At 46.6% G+C, this 16726-nt stretch overlaps 1 protein-coding gene across 14 annotated transcripts in view; it reads right to left on the bottom strand.

The window, feature by feature from the left end:
• CSMD2 (CUB and Sushi multiple domains 2) overlaps positions 1-16726 on the bottom strand; it is a 650869-nt gene that overhangs the window by 409659 nt on the left and 224484 nt on the right. For all 14 annotated transcript variants that reach the window (XM_045375140.3, XM_045375143.3, XM_045375139.3 and 11 more), the window contains exon 4: positions 12669-12863. In XM_045375140.3, coding sequence (XP_045231075.2) covers positions 12669-12863 — 195 coding nt within the window. The remainder of the gene's footprint in view (positions 1-12668; positions 12864-16726) is intronic.

Raw genomic sequence — 16726 nt, 5'->3', positions numbered from 1 at the left:
TTGCTCTGGTCATGTGAAGTGCCTGCTCCCACTTCACCTTCCGTCATGAGTAAAAGCTCCCTGAGGCCTCCCCAGAAGCTGAGCAGATGCTGATGCCATGCTTCCTGTACAGCCTGCAGAACTATGAGCCAATTAAACCTCCTTTCTTTATAAATTACCCAGTCTCCAGCATTTCTTTACAGTAATGCAAGAAAAGCCTAACACGGTAGGTATAATGATCCAGTCAGGGGATTTAGGACATCCATCACCTCAAGAGTTTATCATTTTTATGTGTTGGAACATTTCAAGTTCTCTCTTCTAGCTATTTTGAAATATACAATACATCGTTGTTTTAACTATAGTCACCCTAGTCTGCTATTGGACATTAGAACTTATTCTTCTTTCTACCTAACTCAGGGGTCCCCAACCCCTGGGCCGTGGACTGGGACCTGTTAGAACCTGGGCTGCACAGCAGGAGGGAGTGTTGAGCAAGTTATTTAATGCCTGATGATCTGAGGTGGAAGTTTCATCTTGAAACCATCCCCCACCTCCTGTCCATGGAAACACTGTCTTCCATGAAACTGGTCCCTGGTGCCAAAAAGGTTGAGGACCACTGACCTAACTGTGTGTTTGCACCTGTTAACCAACCTGTCTTCATCCCCTACATCCTCCAATCCTGGACACACACAGCCTTCCCAGCCTCTGGAACTATCAATCATTCTACTCTCAACCTCCATGAGATCCACTTTTTTAACTCCTTGTATGAGTGTCAGGTGATATTTGTCTTTCTGTGCCTGGCTTATTTTACTTAGCATAATGACCTCCAGTTCCACCTATGTTCCTGCAAATGACAGGATTTCACTCTTCTAAAAAAAAGAAATAGAGATAGAGTTGTGCTGGACATTGCCCAGGCTGGACTTGAACTCCTGGGCTCAAGAGATCCCTCGCCTCAGCCTCTCAAGTAACTGGGTCTATGGGCGCATGCCACTGCACCTAGCTAAGTTCATTTTTTAACATCTGAGTGGTACTCCACCATGTATGTGTGTGTATATATGTATATCACATTTTCTTTATACATTTATCCAATGATGTGCACTTGTGTTGATTCCATATCTTTGCTGTTATGAATTATGTTTCAGTAAACACGGGGGTGTAAGTATCCCTTTGATATATTGATTTCCTTTCCTTTGGATAAATACTCGGTAGTGGAATGGCTTGATCATATGGTAGTTCTATTTTTAGTCTTCTGAGAAATCTCCATACTGGTTTCTATAGTGGCTGTACTAATTTATATTCCTACCAACAAAGTATAAGGGCTCCCTTTTCTCCATATCCTTGCCAACATCTGTTGTTTTTTGCTTTTTTAATAATGGCCATTCTAACTAGGGTAAAATGATATCTCATTGTGATTTTGACTTATACTTCCCTGATGATTAGAGATGTTGAACATTTTTTCATATGCCTGTTTGCCATTTTTATGACTTCTTTTGAAAAAACATCTATTCATGTCCTTAGCTCACTTTTTAATGGGATGATTATTACTATTATTATTTTGCCGTTGAGTTGTTTGAGTTACTTGCACATTCTGGACATTAGTCCCCTGTCAGATGAATAGTTTGCAAATATTTTCTCATCTTTAACAGGTTGTCTTTTCACTTTGTTGATGGTTTCTTTTTCTTTGTAGAAGCTTTTTAGTTTAATATAGTCCCATTTGTCTATTTTTGTTTTTGTTGCCTGTGCTTTTGAGGTCTTAGCCATAAAATCTTTGCCTAGACCAATATCCTGTAATAACTCCCCTATGTTTTCTTCCAGTAGTTTTATAGTTTCAGTTCTTAAGTTTAGGTCTCTAATTCATTTTAGGTTGATTTTTGTATATGGTGAGAGACAGGAGTTTAGTTTCATTTTTCTGCATATGGTTATCCAGTTTTCCCAGCACTATTGAAGCAAGTGTCCTTCCCCTAATGCATGTTCGTAGTGCCTTTGTTGAAAATCAGTTGGTTATAAGTATGTGAATTTATTTCTGGACTCTATTCTGTTCCATTGGTCTATGCGTCTGTTTTTATACCAACACCATCCTATTTTGGTTATTATAGCCTTGTAATATATTTTGAAGCCAGGTAGCATGATGCTTCCAGCTTTGTTCTTTTTGCTCAAGATTGCTTTGGCTATTCAGGCTTTTTTTGTTGTTCCATATGAATTTTAGGATTGTTTTTTCTATTTCTGTGAAAAATGACACTGGTATTTTGATACAGATTACATTGAATCTGTGGATTGCTTTGCAGCCTCTATCCATTCTTCACAGAGGCCAGAGTAATACTGGAAAGCATGGGCCTGATTACACCACTCTCTCTGCTGGAACCGTCAATAACCCCCATTGTCACTCAGGATAAAGTGGAATACCCGATGACTCACAAGGACCTTACAGGGCCTTGCCTCATGCCAGTCTCTCCTTCCCTATTATCTGCAGCCACCCTGGCCTCCTCGCAGCTCTTCTGATTCACTAAGCATTGCCTTGCTCCAGGGTCTCTGAAAGTGTTATTTTCTCTTTCTGGAAACTTCCTCCCTATCTCGTTGGGCCTGACTGCCCCCTGCCCTCCGCCTTTAGGTCCCAATCCAAGTGCTGCTTCCTCAATGATCTTTATAGAAACAGAATAACCCCTCCCCCATCATATACTTTCTGAGTACCACATATTTTGCCATCATTAATGATTTTCCATAATTAATTGATCAATTATGTCATTACTTAGTTAACATGTAGATAGTAAACTCCATGAGAACAGAAGCCATGTCTGTTCTGTCCCGAGCACCTAGGAGATTTCCTGGCATATAGCAGGCACTTGACTAATATCTGCTGAACAAATAAATGTAACAGGAAACTGAAGCTCAGAGAGGTTAAGTAGCTTTCCCAAGGTCACATAGGAAGTGGCTGAGTCAAGATTTCAGTTGAGTCTCTCTGGTACCAGGATGGTGGTCTCCTCTGCTATAAGGCACATCCCTGCTTGACAGTGGTTTGGTAAGCCATCCCGAGATTTTCAAACTTCCCAACTGTAGGCAATGATTTCTGGACTGTGCTAGAACTGAGGACTTGAGAACTTGAGATCCTCTGGCCAGAGCTACCAGTCTCCCCTTAAGGTGGCACCTTTACCATTTTAGCCAACCCTGCCTCTTGGGCTCATCTGACACCCTGGCCCTGGCATCATCCTGTTTTGATTGAAGATCCTGCAAAAGCTGTTTGGAGGTTTTCTCACACTTTAAACAAGGCATCATATTCCATGGTTACAACTCCAGAGTCATAAAATACAACCTTCAGCTGACACTATAGTCCTAAAATATTCATTTACACTCTTTCTCCTTCTCTGGCAATGGGCATTTTGCACCACCATTAAGTCATGCATATTCTGAGGTGCAGGTGTGTTATGCTGAGAGTTGCCTTTCCAAGTTTATGACTTTATTTACGATCGACTTAAGTTCTACGGAAATCTCTTCAATTAACCATAATTTTAGAGAACTATCCCTCAATCCTCTTTGATATCTGTTAACTCTACAATGACTGACAAATTTCAGGTGGGAAACGGAGAAAACAGGACATTATCCTCTCCATTTCAGGCCAGCTCTAGGGTACCATCTTGCATGCCTAGAAGATTTGGGGTTCTTGGAATTAGTTTCTGTTCATATCATCTTCCCCAGGACCCCTCAGCCTCTGTGGAAATGAAGATGCCAACAGGCCCCAAAGGAGAAGCCACCATCTTGCAATTCCAGTGCAAGACTGACAGCACCAGGGCAGGAGTGCCCCAAAGCTGCAGCCCGCCCCCTTTTCTTGTGGTGAATCGTTCCGTGTGCCTATCCATGCTGGGGCCCCCATAACTTGCTCAACTTCTTCAGTCCCCTCTTCCCAGGGACTTTGGACTCTGCCCATTTATCCTTGGCTTTATCAGTGACACTCCTTAAAATGAAGAAATGACCAATTCCGAGAACATCACTATTGCCCCCAGACTCCTACAGTTACAGCCACCTGAGGTATCCTTCTGAGGGGAAGAATGTAGACAGGACATGGTATTTGATTACATGACATTTCTTATTGAGCTTTCATTATGGGCCAGGCATTGTGCAAAATGCTTCACCTGCATTTTCTCCTTTAATCCTCAAACCTGCGAGAGCACAGGTATTATCATGCACATTTTACAGATGAGGAAACAGACTCAGTGACTTTTTAAGACTTCTTGTGGCCACATAGCTACTAAATGTTGGAGCTAGGGTTTGAACCCAAGACCTTGTGACTCCAGGCCCACACCATTACCCACCTATTTCTCTGCCTCCTGGGCCTCAGTCACTGTAATCCTGTTCCTGACATGGGCTAGGAGCAGGCTCCTGGAAGCAACAGGCCGTGGAGATGGGGTTTTCCAGGCATGAGACGCTTCCTCCTGCTCCTTTCTCTTCTGCCTAGGGGCCTTTGTGCTGCCTCAAAAGTGTTAGCTCAGCTACTGGTGCTCAAGTGGAGGTTGGTGAACCTTGGGTCTGGCTTTCTTCATAGGATGGAAAAGTAGTTCCCAACCCCCACCCTGAAGCAGCATCTGCCCAGCAGAATAACCTCAGGCCCTTTGCCAGAGGTGTCTCTCCTGAGGAGTTCATGGAACAAGTTAAAGTGGAAGGTCAAGGGGAAATCACAAGACACTGCCAGTCCCTGACTGGTGGAGCCATGCAGTGAATGCATGCACCTGCAGGCCAAGCTCTCAGGCCCTGAACCACCAGGCTGGAGAAGCTCTGGAAATCACAGCGCCATTGTGAGTCTCCTGCTGTGGGCCAGAGGCCACCATCCTTGCCTGCAGTGGAGGGTGGTGGTCAAGATCATGGCTGTTAGGCACATGGACTTGGGCTGAATCCTGGCTCCACCACTCTCAAGCTATGTAATCACAGGCAAAGCACTGTACCTCTCTGGGCCTCAGTTCCCTCATTTGTAATAGGAGGTGACAATACCTTAACCTCCTTCAGATTTGTGAGGATTAAAACAGGTAATGCAGGACCTGGCACTTAGTTAGGGCTCAATAAATGGTGGCCAGTGAGGCTGTGGCAGTGAGAATGGCAATGATTGATACCCCTCACTGGGTCATAACCATGAATAGGCCCTCTGCTATGTGCTTAGCATTTATTAATGTGAACCTCACTGCCAACTTATGAGTTAAGTACCATTATTATTCCCATTTACAAATGAGAAAACTGGGGCATAGAGAGGTTGAGTAACTTGTCCAAAGCCACTCAGCCAGTGGGTGTAAGTGGCAAGGCCAGGATTTGAATCCAGGTGACTGGCCTCCAGAGCCCATGTTGTGAAATGTTCTGGTATAGTAACAGTAATTGCAAAGGTGATGAAAGGCTAGTGATCCCAGCAGTAGTAGAGGTATCCTATAGTAAAGAGTGGCCTTGGGTAGCTGTGGTCCCTGCTAAGGCCCCAGTGCTCAGAATCACTCTCAAGGTGCATAGTGTTTAGTGTCTTCTCCATGTTGTTAAATTTGATCAACACAATGGTGTCCAGCATGGAGTGCCCAGACCCTCTTTGTTATCTACAGTGTTGCCCTTTTTTTTTTTTTTTTTTTTTTGAGATGGCGTCTTGCTCTGTCACCCAGGCTGGAATGCAGTGGTGTGATCTCGGCTCACTGCAAGCTCCACCTCCCGGGTTCACACCATTCTCCTGCCTCAGCCTCCTGAGTAGCTGTGACTACAGGCGCCTGCCACCACACCCAGATAATTTTTTGTATTTTTAGTAGAGACGGGGTTTCACCGTGTTAGCCAGAATGGTCTCGATCTCCTGACTTCGTGATCCGCCCGCCTCAGCCTCCCAAAGTCCTGGGATTACAGGCGTGAGCCACCATGCCCGGCCCAGTGTTGCCCTCTTATGCCTCTCCCAGATACCTTTCTAGCATAGGACTCCTCCCAGATGCAGAATTAATGCCCCCATTTGGATGTCTCACAGGCATCTCAAACTTTACCCGGACAAAGTGAGCTGTCTTGCTTCCCTTTAGGGCACACACTTCCTGCCCTCTGTGCCAGTCATCTCCATCTTGGTCATTGGCATCCCCACCCACCAGCCCTCCAGAAAAAGCCTCGGAGTCAACTTTGATCCTTTATTCTATCAGTCATCCAATCCTTCCCTAAGGTCTGTTGGCTGTACCCCCAAAGCACAGCCCCAATCTATGCATGTCCCTCCACCTCTACTCCAGCCACCCTCAACCAAGATGCAGCATCTCCAGCCTGGTTGCCCATAATAGCTGCTGCCTAACTGGTCTTCTTATTGTGCCTCTTGCTCAGCTAGTATCCAGCATGATCTTTTTAAAAAATTAAGTTAAATTGAACTAGACCTCTGCTTCAAATTCTCCCCTGATTGCCCCCTGGACTTAGAACCAAGCCTATACTTTTTTTTTTTTTTTTTTTTTTTTTGAGGGATGGAGTCTCAGTCTGTTGCAGTGGTATGATCTCAGCTCACTGCAACCTCCACCTCCTGGGTTCAAGAGAGTCTCCTGCCTCAGCCTCCTGAGTAGCTGGGATTACAGGCACATGCCACCATGCCCAGCTAATTTTTAAATTTTTAGTAGAGACGGGGTTTCACGATGTTGGTCAGGCTGGTCTCAAACTCCTGATCTCATGATCCGCCCGCCTCAGCTTCTACCTTCTTACCCTGCTTCACCCCATCCCTGCCCTCTCCGCCCACCCCTCACTCTACTTTTGCCACAGGGGCCTGTTTTCTGTTCCTCTAGCATGTCCAGTACTTTCCACCACCTCAGAGCCTTTGCACTTGCTGCTGCCTTTGCCAGGAATGCCATTTTCCAGGTTTTCATACAACAGGCTCCTTCTTGTCATTCAGGACTCATTTCAGAGGCCACCTCCCCAGAGAGGCCTCTCCTGACTGCTCCGTCTAAAGTTGCCTTCCTCATCACTGGCTAAGACTTTATTTCCTCATAGCTCCTACCACCACCTGAAATTTGTTTATTTGGTTTGTGTATCTGTTTTCTGCCTCCTGGTTGCTAGGAGATCCAAGAGATTATGGAATTTGGTCTGACTTGTTCATCATTGTAATTCTGAGCCTAGAACAATATTTTGTACTTAATAGGCAGTCAATAAATGATAATTGAATTAATGACTGGCTGGCTCATAACAGGCACTCAAGAGAAAGTTGTTGAGTAGCCAAGTGAATGGATGAGGATGCAATCATCCCTGTAAGGCTGCTACTTGTGTCCCACCTTTAAAACTCAGAGGGGTTTAGCAGCACCCTGGCAACCACACAGCTAGGGGCTGGCTTAGCTAGGGCTGAACCCAGGCCAGTCTGTCTCTATGTACTATCCATACCTGACACCGCTGCTTCTGTTTCACATTCTGCAGGCTTCTTCCCCTGGGGCCAGAAAATTTGGAATACAGCTCAGCACTTGCAGTCCAAGCTTCTGCAGACCATATTCCCTCTTCCCCAGGTATGGCTGCAGCCTGCCATGTTTGGCTTGAACCTCAGAGGCCAAGCACTTCTTGCTCTGGCTAGCTTTCTCCCTACCACCTGCCTCTCAGTCCCCAGCGCATATGAACTCCGTTGCTTCCCCATACAGCCTTCTTTGATCCAGGGCCAATGGCCTTCACAAGTCAGAGGCCTGTTGCTGAAATTCACATGGTCTTCCTTCTTGTGGATCAAAGAGATGACACAAAGCTCAGCCCCTCCCAGGGACCTCTGCCTTTGAAAATGTGCCCGGTGTGACACAAAGTGAAGGGAGGTCACAGGCCCCACCTTCCCTCTGTCAGCTGGACTGAGTCCTGATGGGTCAGGATCTTTGGGATGGGCCTCCTTGGGGGTTGGCCTCACACCTGCTCCCTTCTATTCCCAGCTGTTCCTTATTCCCCCAACTCCTAGTCTGTGCTGTGTCCCCAGACCAAGTCCACCCTCCAGCTGGGCACATGACATTTCCTAGATAAAACAGACACATACGACTCTCCAGTCTGCTCTAGGAAGCTTTGGACTTCAGAGCTACTAGGCAGGTGGGGTAACCCAGGCTAGTAATTTCCCTTTTGGGCTTGTATGCCAGCACGATTCTGATGGTGAATTAGACCCATCCAGACAGCCTTTCATTCAGCAAATATTTACGGACCACTGCCCAGTGGATGAGGTTTATCCGCTCGCAGATGCCAGCTCTTGAGAGTTCTACATGAGAGGAAGAAAGGCCAAAAGGCTTTTAATGCTTCCCAAGTATGAACCCGTTCACTCTGGCATGACCACCGCTGCTGGCACAGGATGGGTGTATGGTGGGTACTCTTTGTTCCTGTTTAGCTTGGCCTCCTAAGGAAGAAGGGTTTGGGAAATCACTTTCGTAAAACCACTGACATTATTGAGGATGTTTCTTAGGATATTCTTGTAGCCTGTGGGAATTAGAATAGAGAGATGAACCTGAAAGTAGGGAGGTGGCTGGGGGTGGGGGGAGGCCCTAGGGTGTCTGAGAGTAGGAGAGCCATTTTATTCTCTCCCAGCCTTTGAGCAGAACCACATCTCAGTCCCCTCAGGCAGCAGGGGGCTGGAAGCCCTTCTGGAAGCAGGACTTGACATCCTCAGCTGGCTTCCCTAGGGCGTTTGGAAGGGAGCATTCTCTGGTGTGGCTAAAGCGGAAGCTACTTAAAATAAGTCTAAGAGACAGACTAGAAAGATTGGGGTGGGACTCTTTCTGGAAGAGCCTTGTGCTCCATGCTAAGGAATCTAAACTAGACCCTGTCAGTGATGAAGAGCTACTAAGAGACTGAGCCGCTTAGTTTTGTCAGATCTGTGCCTTAGAAAGTTCTCCCTAGCAATACAGGTAGGAATGGGCTGGTGTGAGCAGGAGAGAACAGGGGCACACCTGCCTACAGAGGGCCAACCTTCAGTGAGGCAAGTGAGAGACAAGAGGGCCTGGACCACCATCTGAAGAGCAACAGAGATGTGGAGGGAGTGGCCTGGTGCAGAGAGACATGGGGGCCAATGAAGCGATGTGAACAGCAAGAAAAGCAAGAGTGTAAGATGCCCTGAGGGGTCCGGCTTGGCCACTGTTGGTGGGGACACTTCACTGAGCTGGAGAAGACACAGCAAAAAGAGCAGGTTTGGGGAAAGCAGGAAGAGAGAGGTTTTCATGGGCCAAGTTTGAAACACAAGCTGAGGAGAACTTCAGCACAGTTCACTATCCACGCGGGCCTGAAGCTCAGGACAGAGAATGGGGTTAGAGGTGGGGATTGGAGAGTTGCCCCCTAGTAACAATTACAGCAACATAGTAGATGAGAAATTCCAAGAGATGGAAGAAGTCCCCAGAGAAGAGGCCACGCTTGGCCCACCCGTATTTAAGGGGAAGGAGGGTGGAAAGTCAGTGAAAGAGAAGGAGGGAAAGAATCATCATCATTTCAGAAGACGAAAAAAGAACTGGAAGACTTCAGAGAGTCGTGCCACCAAAAGACATGCCACCTCCGCCCAGGCCCATGAATTTCTGTGTGGTGTGAATGCTAGAAGAGTGGTATCTCTCCACCCTGCTCCTTCCCACAGAAAGGCCAGCCCTTGCTGCCTGCTGGGCCTGGACACAAGGACACCGGGTTGTGAGCCTTGGTCAGACCTAGAAGACCCCCAAGAGGTAGAAGACCGCCATGAGGTGCCCCTCATCATCACTTATCTCTGGCTGATGGGGTAACAAAAAGATATGTTAACATCCAGCCCCAGAGTTTCTTATAGAATGAGAGTTCTCTTTGTTCAGGAAAATACTACCCTATACCTAAATAGCTTGGATGAGGAGGGGAGACATTAGACTGCAAGGAGATGACAAAACCAAGAGGAAATCAGGCTCTTGTGCCTAAGAGGATGACGGAAATTCTGAAATGGGCTCAAGGTGCAGGTGGCACCAAGGTGGAAGAGTCTGGAGAAAGAAGAGAGGGTACAATGCACATTACAGGGAACCTGGAGTCTGCCAAGACAGAAGCCAGGGAGAAGCTTCCCGGGAGGAGGGGCCAAAAGACTGTGAGGCTCCTGGTTGCTCATACTTTCATTTTAAGTCATCTGCATTGCTAAGATGTAAGCTCCTTGCATTGCCACACCTTCCATAAAGCCTGAACTACATGCAGACGCCTTCATTGGTGTTTTTGGTTGTTGGCTTGTATTTTGTCTTTTGGAGAAGTGGGGGATCCAAGAAAAATGGACCCAGTTCCCAACCTAAGTTGGCAGAGCAGAACCAGGGGAAGGGAGACATGGTAGTGAATTCAAGGTTCAGAGGAAGCTAAAGCTGACAGATTCCTGGAGATATTAGGAGGGTTAGTGGATTTCCACCATATTAGCATGGGATATTGCTGCAACTTATACTTCACTAAGCAGAGTGATACCCTCACTGCATCCGATAATTAGATTACATTTGTTTTTGGATTTTATCTTGAACAAAATAGCATGACATTTACAGTGCTGCAAAAAGAAAAAGAACTGCAGTTTATATTTCCTAACTTAGACACTTGATTTTATTTACTATCATATGTCAGTTCTATCGTCATTTCACAACTCTGACACCCTCCTTGGAAGATCAGAATGTTAACTGTAACTTCCTCAAGGCGGGGGTGGGTAAGGATGGTATAAGAAAGGGCAGATACAGCAGCTTTCAGGCTGTGGTTAGGCCACACACCTGTGTGTAGGGGCCAAGGTCTCACCTGATTGGTTTGGTAATTCCTGAAGTCAATCATGGAAAGAGGCAGGCCCTGAGTTAGGAATGGAGCCTGGGAAGGTGGGACTTAGGAAATCAGGAAAGGGAACTCTAGTTCCCTTGCCCTCCACCAAGAAGGCTCAACATGGCCAAGGCCCATTCTATTGGTTGAGGAGAGGTAAACAAAGGTGAAGTCAAGTGGCGACTCAGATTGATTGGCTGTGGCTTGCCTATTGGGAGGGAATTCACAGCTGTGTCTGGACTCAAGCAGAAAGGGTGCAATGACCAATTAGGTCCGCCATGGGAGTGGGAAGAAGGGAAATAGGTATACACGCCATGTAATTTTTATCCTTGGTGTCAATAACAAAAAGTGTGTGCATGTGGCAGGAAGAGGGAGTTGCTTATCCCTGGAGCTAGCCTATTATAGTAATTACAGAAAACCTTCCTCCAAAAGAAAAGTAAAACTTGAACTAAGGAGGACCTACTTATTCCAATGACTTCTCAACTCCTGGAAATGTTCCTCCTAGACTGATATATGGATGTTCAGGATCCATGGAATTTAGAGATGAGCGTTACTAGAAGAAAAGAGTGGTCAATAGTGCAAAGGTTTCTTAAGAGGTCAAGAAATATAAGAGCCAAAACAATTCCCGTCTGATTTGGCAAAATGATGCAAATACTGAGGGCAAAGGCCAGTCTGCAGAGGAGCAAATGAGAAGGGAAAAGGAGGGACAGGGCTGGATGGAGCTTCCAAGATGCTGAACTATGTAGATAGCATGGGAAATCTTACAGTGTGATGTGATTGTTTTTCAAAGGTGGCTAAAAATTGTCTGCATGCATCATAATCTCAATTTACGTACATATTTGTAACATATGCTTATGTGCAATATGTATGGAAGAAGATGGAAATGAAATACATTAAAATTATGGTTAAAACAGGTAAATTTTCTTTCTTCTTTATTTCCTTCTGTATTTCCTAAGCATTTAAAAATGATCACGTGCCAGGTATGGTGGCTTATGCCTATAATCTCAGCACTTTGGGATGCCAAGGCCTGAGGATTATTTGAGCTCAGGAGTTCAAGACCAGCCTGGGCAACATAGAGAGACTCTGTCTCCATGAAAACAACAACAACAAAAATTAGCCGGGCATGGTAATACATGCCTGTGGTCCCCGCAACTCCAGAGGCTAAGGCAGAAGGATCGCTTGATCCCAGGAGTTTGAGGCTGCAGTGAGCCATGATTATGTCACTGCACTCCAGCACGGAGGACAGAGGAAGAACCTGTCTCAAATAAAAAAAAAAAAAAAAGAAAGAAAAGAAAAAGAAAAAGAAAAAAGAAAAAAGAAAAGAAAAGGAAGAGGAAAAAAAAAAAGATTGTGTAAGGAATAGGCTGGGAGTAGGGTGACAAATGTCTCTGTTGCCTGAAACTGAGAGGGTTTCCAGGATGCGGAACTTTCAGGACTGAAAGTCGGAAGGTCCTACGCAAATATGGACAAGTTGGTCATCCTAGCTGGGAGGCTGAGGCATAGAAGAGTTGTTTTTCTAGGGGAGGGGGTTCTTGCAGAAAAGAGATTTTGAGCATATTTGGAAGCTGAGAGGAAGAAACTATTAGATAGGGAGAGAGGCTGAATTTATAGGAAAGAGAAAAGAATAATTCCTACAGTGAGGTCAGTACGAAAGCTGTTGGGAAAGTGATCTGGCTTCCACAAGAGGAGAGAGGGTCTGCAATAGGAAGAGAAATGATGTTTCTTCTGAGACAGGAGGGCTAGAGGTGAGGGAAGACTGGCTACATATAAGTTTGTTGATGCAGGAGAAAAAATGAGGGAGCGCACACCTGAGGGTGAGGAGGTCAGGTGAGGCTGAAACACCCCTAGAACATCTGGGGCCCCTGAAGACCCTCTGTGCTGTCCAGACTTGGGCACCTCCCTCCCTGCTGGGGCGTAGCTTTCCCCTTTGAGACTGGATGTCACTGGAAGCTCCAGCATCCCCTTCCAGCCACCGCCCCACTCCGTCAGACCCCTCTCTGGCCACCTACCTCTGCAGGAAGGCAAGGGGAAGTCCCATGTGGCGCTGTTCTCAGAGCCAGCGTGGCAGGTGAGCACGGCGTGGCCCTCCAGGAAGAAGCCAGGGTTGCAGCTGTAGCGGACCTTGTCACCGAGGTTGAAGGTTGAGCCCTGCTGGATGCCATTGGGCAGCCTCCCTGGGTTCCCACATGTGTGGCTGGGGAGAACTGTGAGGAGAGACAGAGAAAGAGACAGGTAGCCTGTGAGTTGGGCTGGAGACCTGCCGGGTTTTCTAGTAGCATCTCCCTAGGTCACTTGGGCTTCCTGGAACTCATTTCTTCTGTGAACAGCATTGCCCACTGCTGATCTGCCCGCTTCTCAAGGCTGTGGATTCCCTGAGAATGGGTTACTCAGAAGAGAGAGGGGTTACTCAAAATCTCACACATGAGATTTACAACTGGACGTCCAGGTTTCTTGCCTTTTCTAATGTGCAGCCATGGATGTGAATTATGTCCATCCTGATCACTAGAGATGCAATCCCAGGAATATCACTTTAATCTCTTGGGCATGGCTGGCCTGATTTCAGACTCCACACTCCTTCTCACTAAATACCATAGAAGGGACATAAGGCATGGCATAAGAGTAGGTGCTCATTAAATCCAGTGTCCTTTCTTTCATGTGTGATCCACCCTGGCAGCCAGAGGGGCACTTCGGCCCCGCAGGTTCAGGGGAGTTGAAAGGGTTGGATTAGGCAGAATAGGCAGTGAAGTGGGAAGACAAGAGCCTGGGTTCTCATCAGCCTGACTGGTTTAAAGGGGGAAAATTGGGAGCCAGGGAACACCATGCACAGTGTGTGGCCAGAGTCAAGCAATCATGGTCACCTGCAAGTGTGCTCTCATGAGGCAGAGGAAATAGTCTTGGGGAGGATGCAAGAGCACCACAACCTGGCAATAAGGAGGGAGGAGGATACAGCTTCTCTGTGCCCATAAGTCAGTCACCTGTCCCACCTGACCCAGCTCCCCCTGCCCTCTGCCTTGTCCCCCAGAGTTGGAACTGCCTGTGCCTTAAAGGTCAACAGTTCCTATCATTCTAGGATACCCCCATGGGGTGAGGAGTAGCGGTCTTAGTCATGCCCAGACTACCGTTTAAGTACCTCTCCATTAATCCACCTGGCAATGATTTATTGAGGCTCTCTCTGAGAGGCCATGCAGCCAGATGGTGGAAAGTGCAGACTTGGAAGCCACTGTGCTTGGGTTCACTTCCCAGCCTGACATCTTACCACCCGTGGGACCGTGAGCAAGTCTTTTAACCTTTTTGCACTTCGGTTTCCTTATTTGTAAGATAGGGAGCTCAACAGCACCTTCCTTATATCAAATTAATTGTTGCAAGAATTAAGCCAGTTAAGGTATGCAAAGTGCTTAGGACAGAGCCTGATGTACAGTGAGTACAACACAAATGAATCTAAGTCTCAGTCCGGCGGGTGATGTGCACAATTAATGGCATACTAAGTGTTATGATGGGACAGGGACAGGTAGGGAACTAAACCCAGCTGGGGGAGAGGTCAGAGATCACTTCCTGGAGGAAGTGACAACTCTGCAGAACCCTGGGAGATTAGTAAGACTTAGCTAAACAAAAAAGAGTAAACAGCATGTGCAAAGGCCCTGAGGCCAGAGATAACCCAGGAGCTGAGGGAGCCTGGAGTAAAAGAGTGGGGTGGCAGTGATGGGGAAGTGGAAGTGGGCAGGTCTGGACTCTAAATGGCTCCCCTAGTCCTTGCAATACCCCCTTCCTGCCAATGTTGCTGTTAGTATCTTCTTTCCAGAACTCTCTCTACCAGCCCTGATGATCTCAGAACCCTCTGAAAAAAGGTATTCCCTCCCCGTTCCTCTCTCCCTCTTCTGAGAGGAAGCAGTTCAGTGTAGAGGGTAACGGTAGACTTTGGAACCAGCCTGATCTGGGTGTGAAACCAGGTGCCATCGTGTCTTATTCTGTGTGACTTTGAGCCACATGAACTCTCTGAGCCTTAGTTTCTTCAACTGAGAAAGGAGTGAGGCCAAAAATATTTAGCGGTTGAGGGGGTTACCAATATAAATGCCACACGCTTGGCACAATGCCCAGAACATAGTAGGTGCTCACAAAATGGCAGATGTTCTCATTCCATTGGGCCACAGGGCCATGAGGGCATGGGCCTAGTCTGGTTCACAGGTATATCCTGGGAGACTAGCACAGTGCCTGGCACTTGTAGGGACATATGTGCATGTTCATTAATTAGTTATTTGGGGAGTTACTCATTCACATATTAATTCCTTCATGTAACAAAATTCATCATGGGCTTTCTGTGCTTGGCACAGTGGGGTCAGCCCTCAGAGGCTTATACTTTTGTGGGAGTGAATCTTAAAGACTGAGAGCTCTCCCTTGCCCATTCTTTACCTGTGACAAGCGAGATGACCTAGATGAAAAGATTTATCTCTATTGCCCTGTCCATTGGCCCAGCTTAGCATTTCCCATGATCCCACACTGCTAGTTTACTTAGCATTTCCCATGATCCTGTGTTGCTGGCTTACTTAGCATTTATCATATTCCCTTGCTGCTGGCTTGCTTGGTGTTTCCCATGATCCTGTATTGCTGCTGGCTTACTTGGCATTTCCCATGATCCCATGTTGCTGGCTTACTTGGTATTTCCCATGATCTCACACTGCTGGCTTACTTGGCATTTCCCATGATCCCCTGCTGCTGGTTTACTTGGCATTCCCTATGATCCCTTGTTGCTGGTTTACTTGGCATTTCCCATGATCCCATGTTCCTGGCTTACTTGGCATTTCCCATGATCCCCTGCTGTTGGCTTACTTGGTACGTCCCATGATCTCCTGCTGCTGACTTACCTGGTGTTTCCCATGATCCTGTACTGCTGCTGGATTACTTGATATTTCCCATGATCCCACAGTGCTGGCTTACTTGGCATTTCACGTGATCCCCTGCTGCTGGCTTACTTCGCATTTCCCATGATCCCACAGTGCTGGCTTACTTGGCATTTCTCATGATCCCCTGCAGCTGGCTTACTTGGTGTATCCCATGATCCCATGCTCCTGGCTTATTTAGCATATTCTATGATCAGTCCCCTGCTGCTGGTTCACTTGGCATTTCCCATGATGCCCTGCTGCTGGTTCACTTGGCGTTTCCCATAATCCCATGCAGCTGGCTTACAGCAGAGGCAATAACTGTGATGTGTGCATGTTTATGAGTGTTGGGGGTGGGAAGGACAGGTCAGGTAAACATTTGGAGAAAAAAGCAAGCTAAGGTGAGGGGAGGGAGCCAACTAGGGGAAATGAGCTGAGAACTGGTGTAGAACTAACGTTTCATTTTCCGCAATGAGATGCAAAGACCCAATTTAATTAAATTACTAATGTCAAATTTTTAATGAACCTGCTTCTGCTTTGGGCTTTCTTCCTTTGAAATTAATGACTGGAACGTCACTATAAATAAAAGTCGATTCTTCTTAAAAAGTCACTCGCAAACGCTCACTGCTCTTTACTTAATGAGCTGTTCATAATCAGACCACTCTGACCTGACGCTTCCATTGGGACCTGGGTGTAATGAATGGGGCTCATTTCCAACCCCACCTGCTTTTTTATGCCACGCTCCACTCCTGAAAGGTCCCACAGTGAATGGAGAAAGGGCAGACTTTAGGCTCAGAGAGACCTGGGTTCAAATCCCAGATCTGGCTGTGCAATCTTGAGCCATAAACTTTCACTGGCCTTCAATTCTCCTGAAAATGGGGATACTTTTTCATCATGTAAGGGTGTTTTTGTTTGCTAGGACTGCTGTAACAAAGCACCACAAACTAGGTGGCCGAAAACAACAGAAACTTATTTTCTCAGTTATGAAGGCTAGAAGTTTAAAATCAAGGTGTCAGCAGAGCCATGATCTCTTTGAAACCTGTAGGGGAATCCTTCCTTTTCTCTTCCTAGCTTCTGGTGGTTTGCTGGCAAATTTTGCTGTTCCTTGGCTTGCAGATGCGTCATTCCAATCCTCTGTCTTCACATGGTGTTCTCTTGCTTTGTTTCTGTGTCTGAATGTCCCCTTTTTATAA

This window comes from Macaca fascicularis, chromosome 1, assembly GCF_037993035.2.
Source record: "Macaca fascicularis isolate 582-1 chromosome 1, T2T-MFA8v1.1".
NCBI classification, from domain to species: domain Eukaryota; kingdom Metazoa; phylum Chordata; class Mammalia; order Primates; family Cercopithecidae; genus Macaca; species Macaca fascicularis.
Note: the sequence above shows the minus strand (reverse complement) of the source record. Positions and strands in the feature narration are given on the sequence as shown.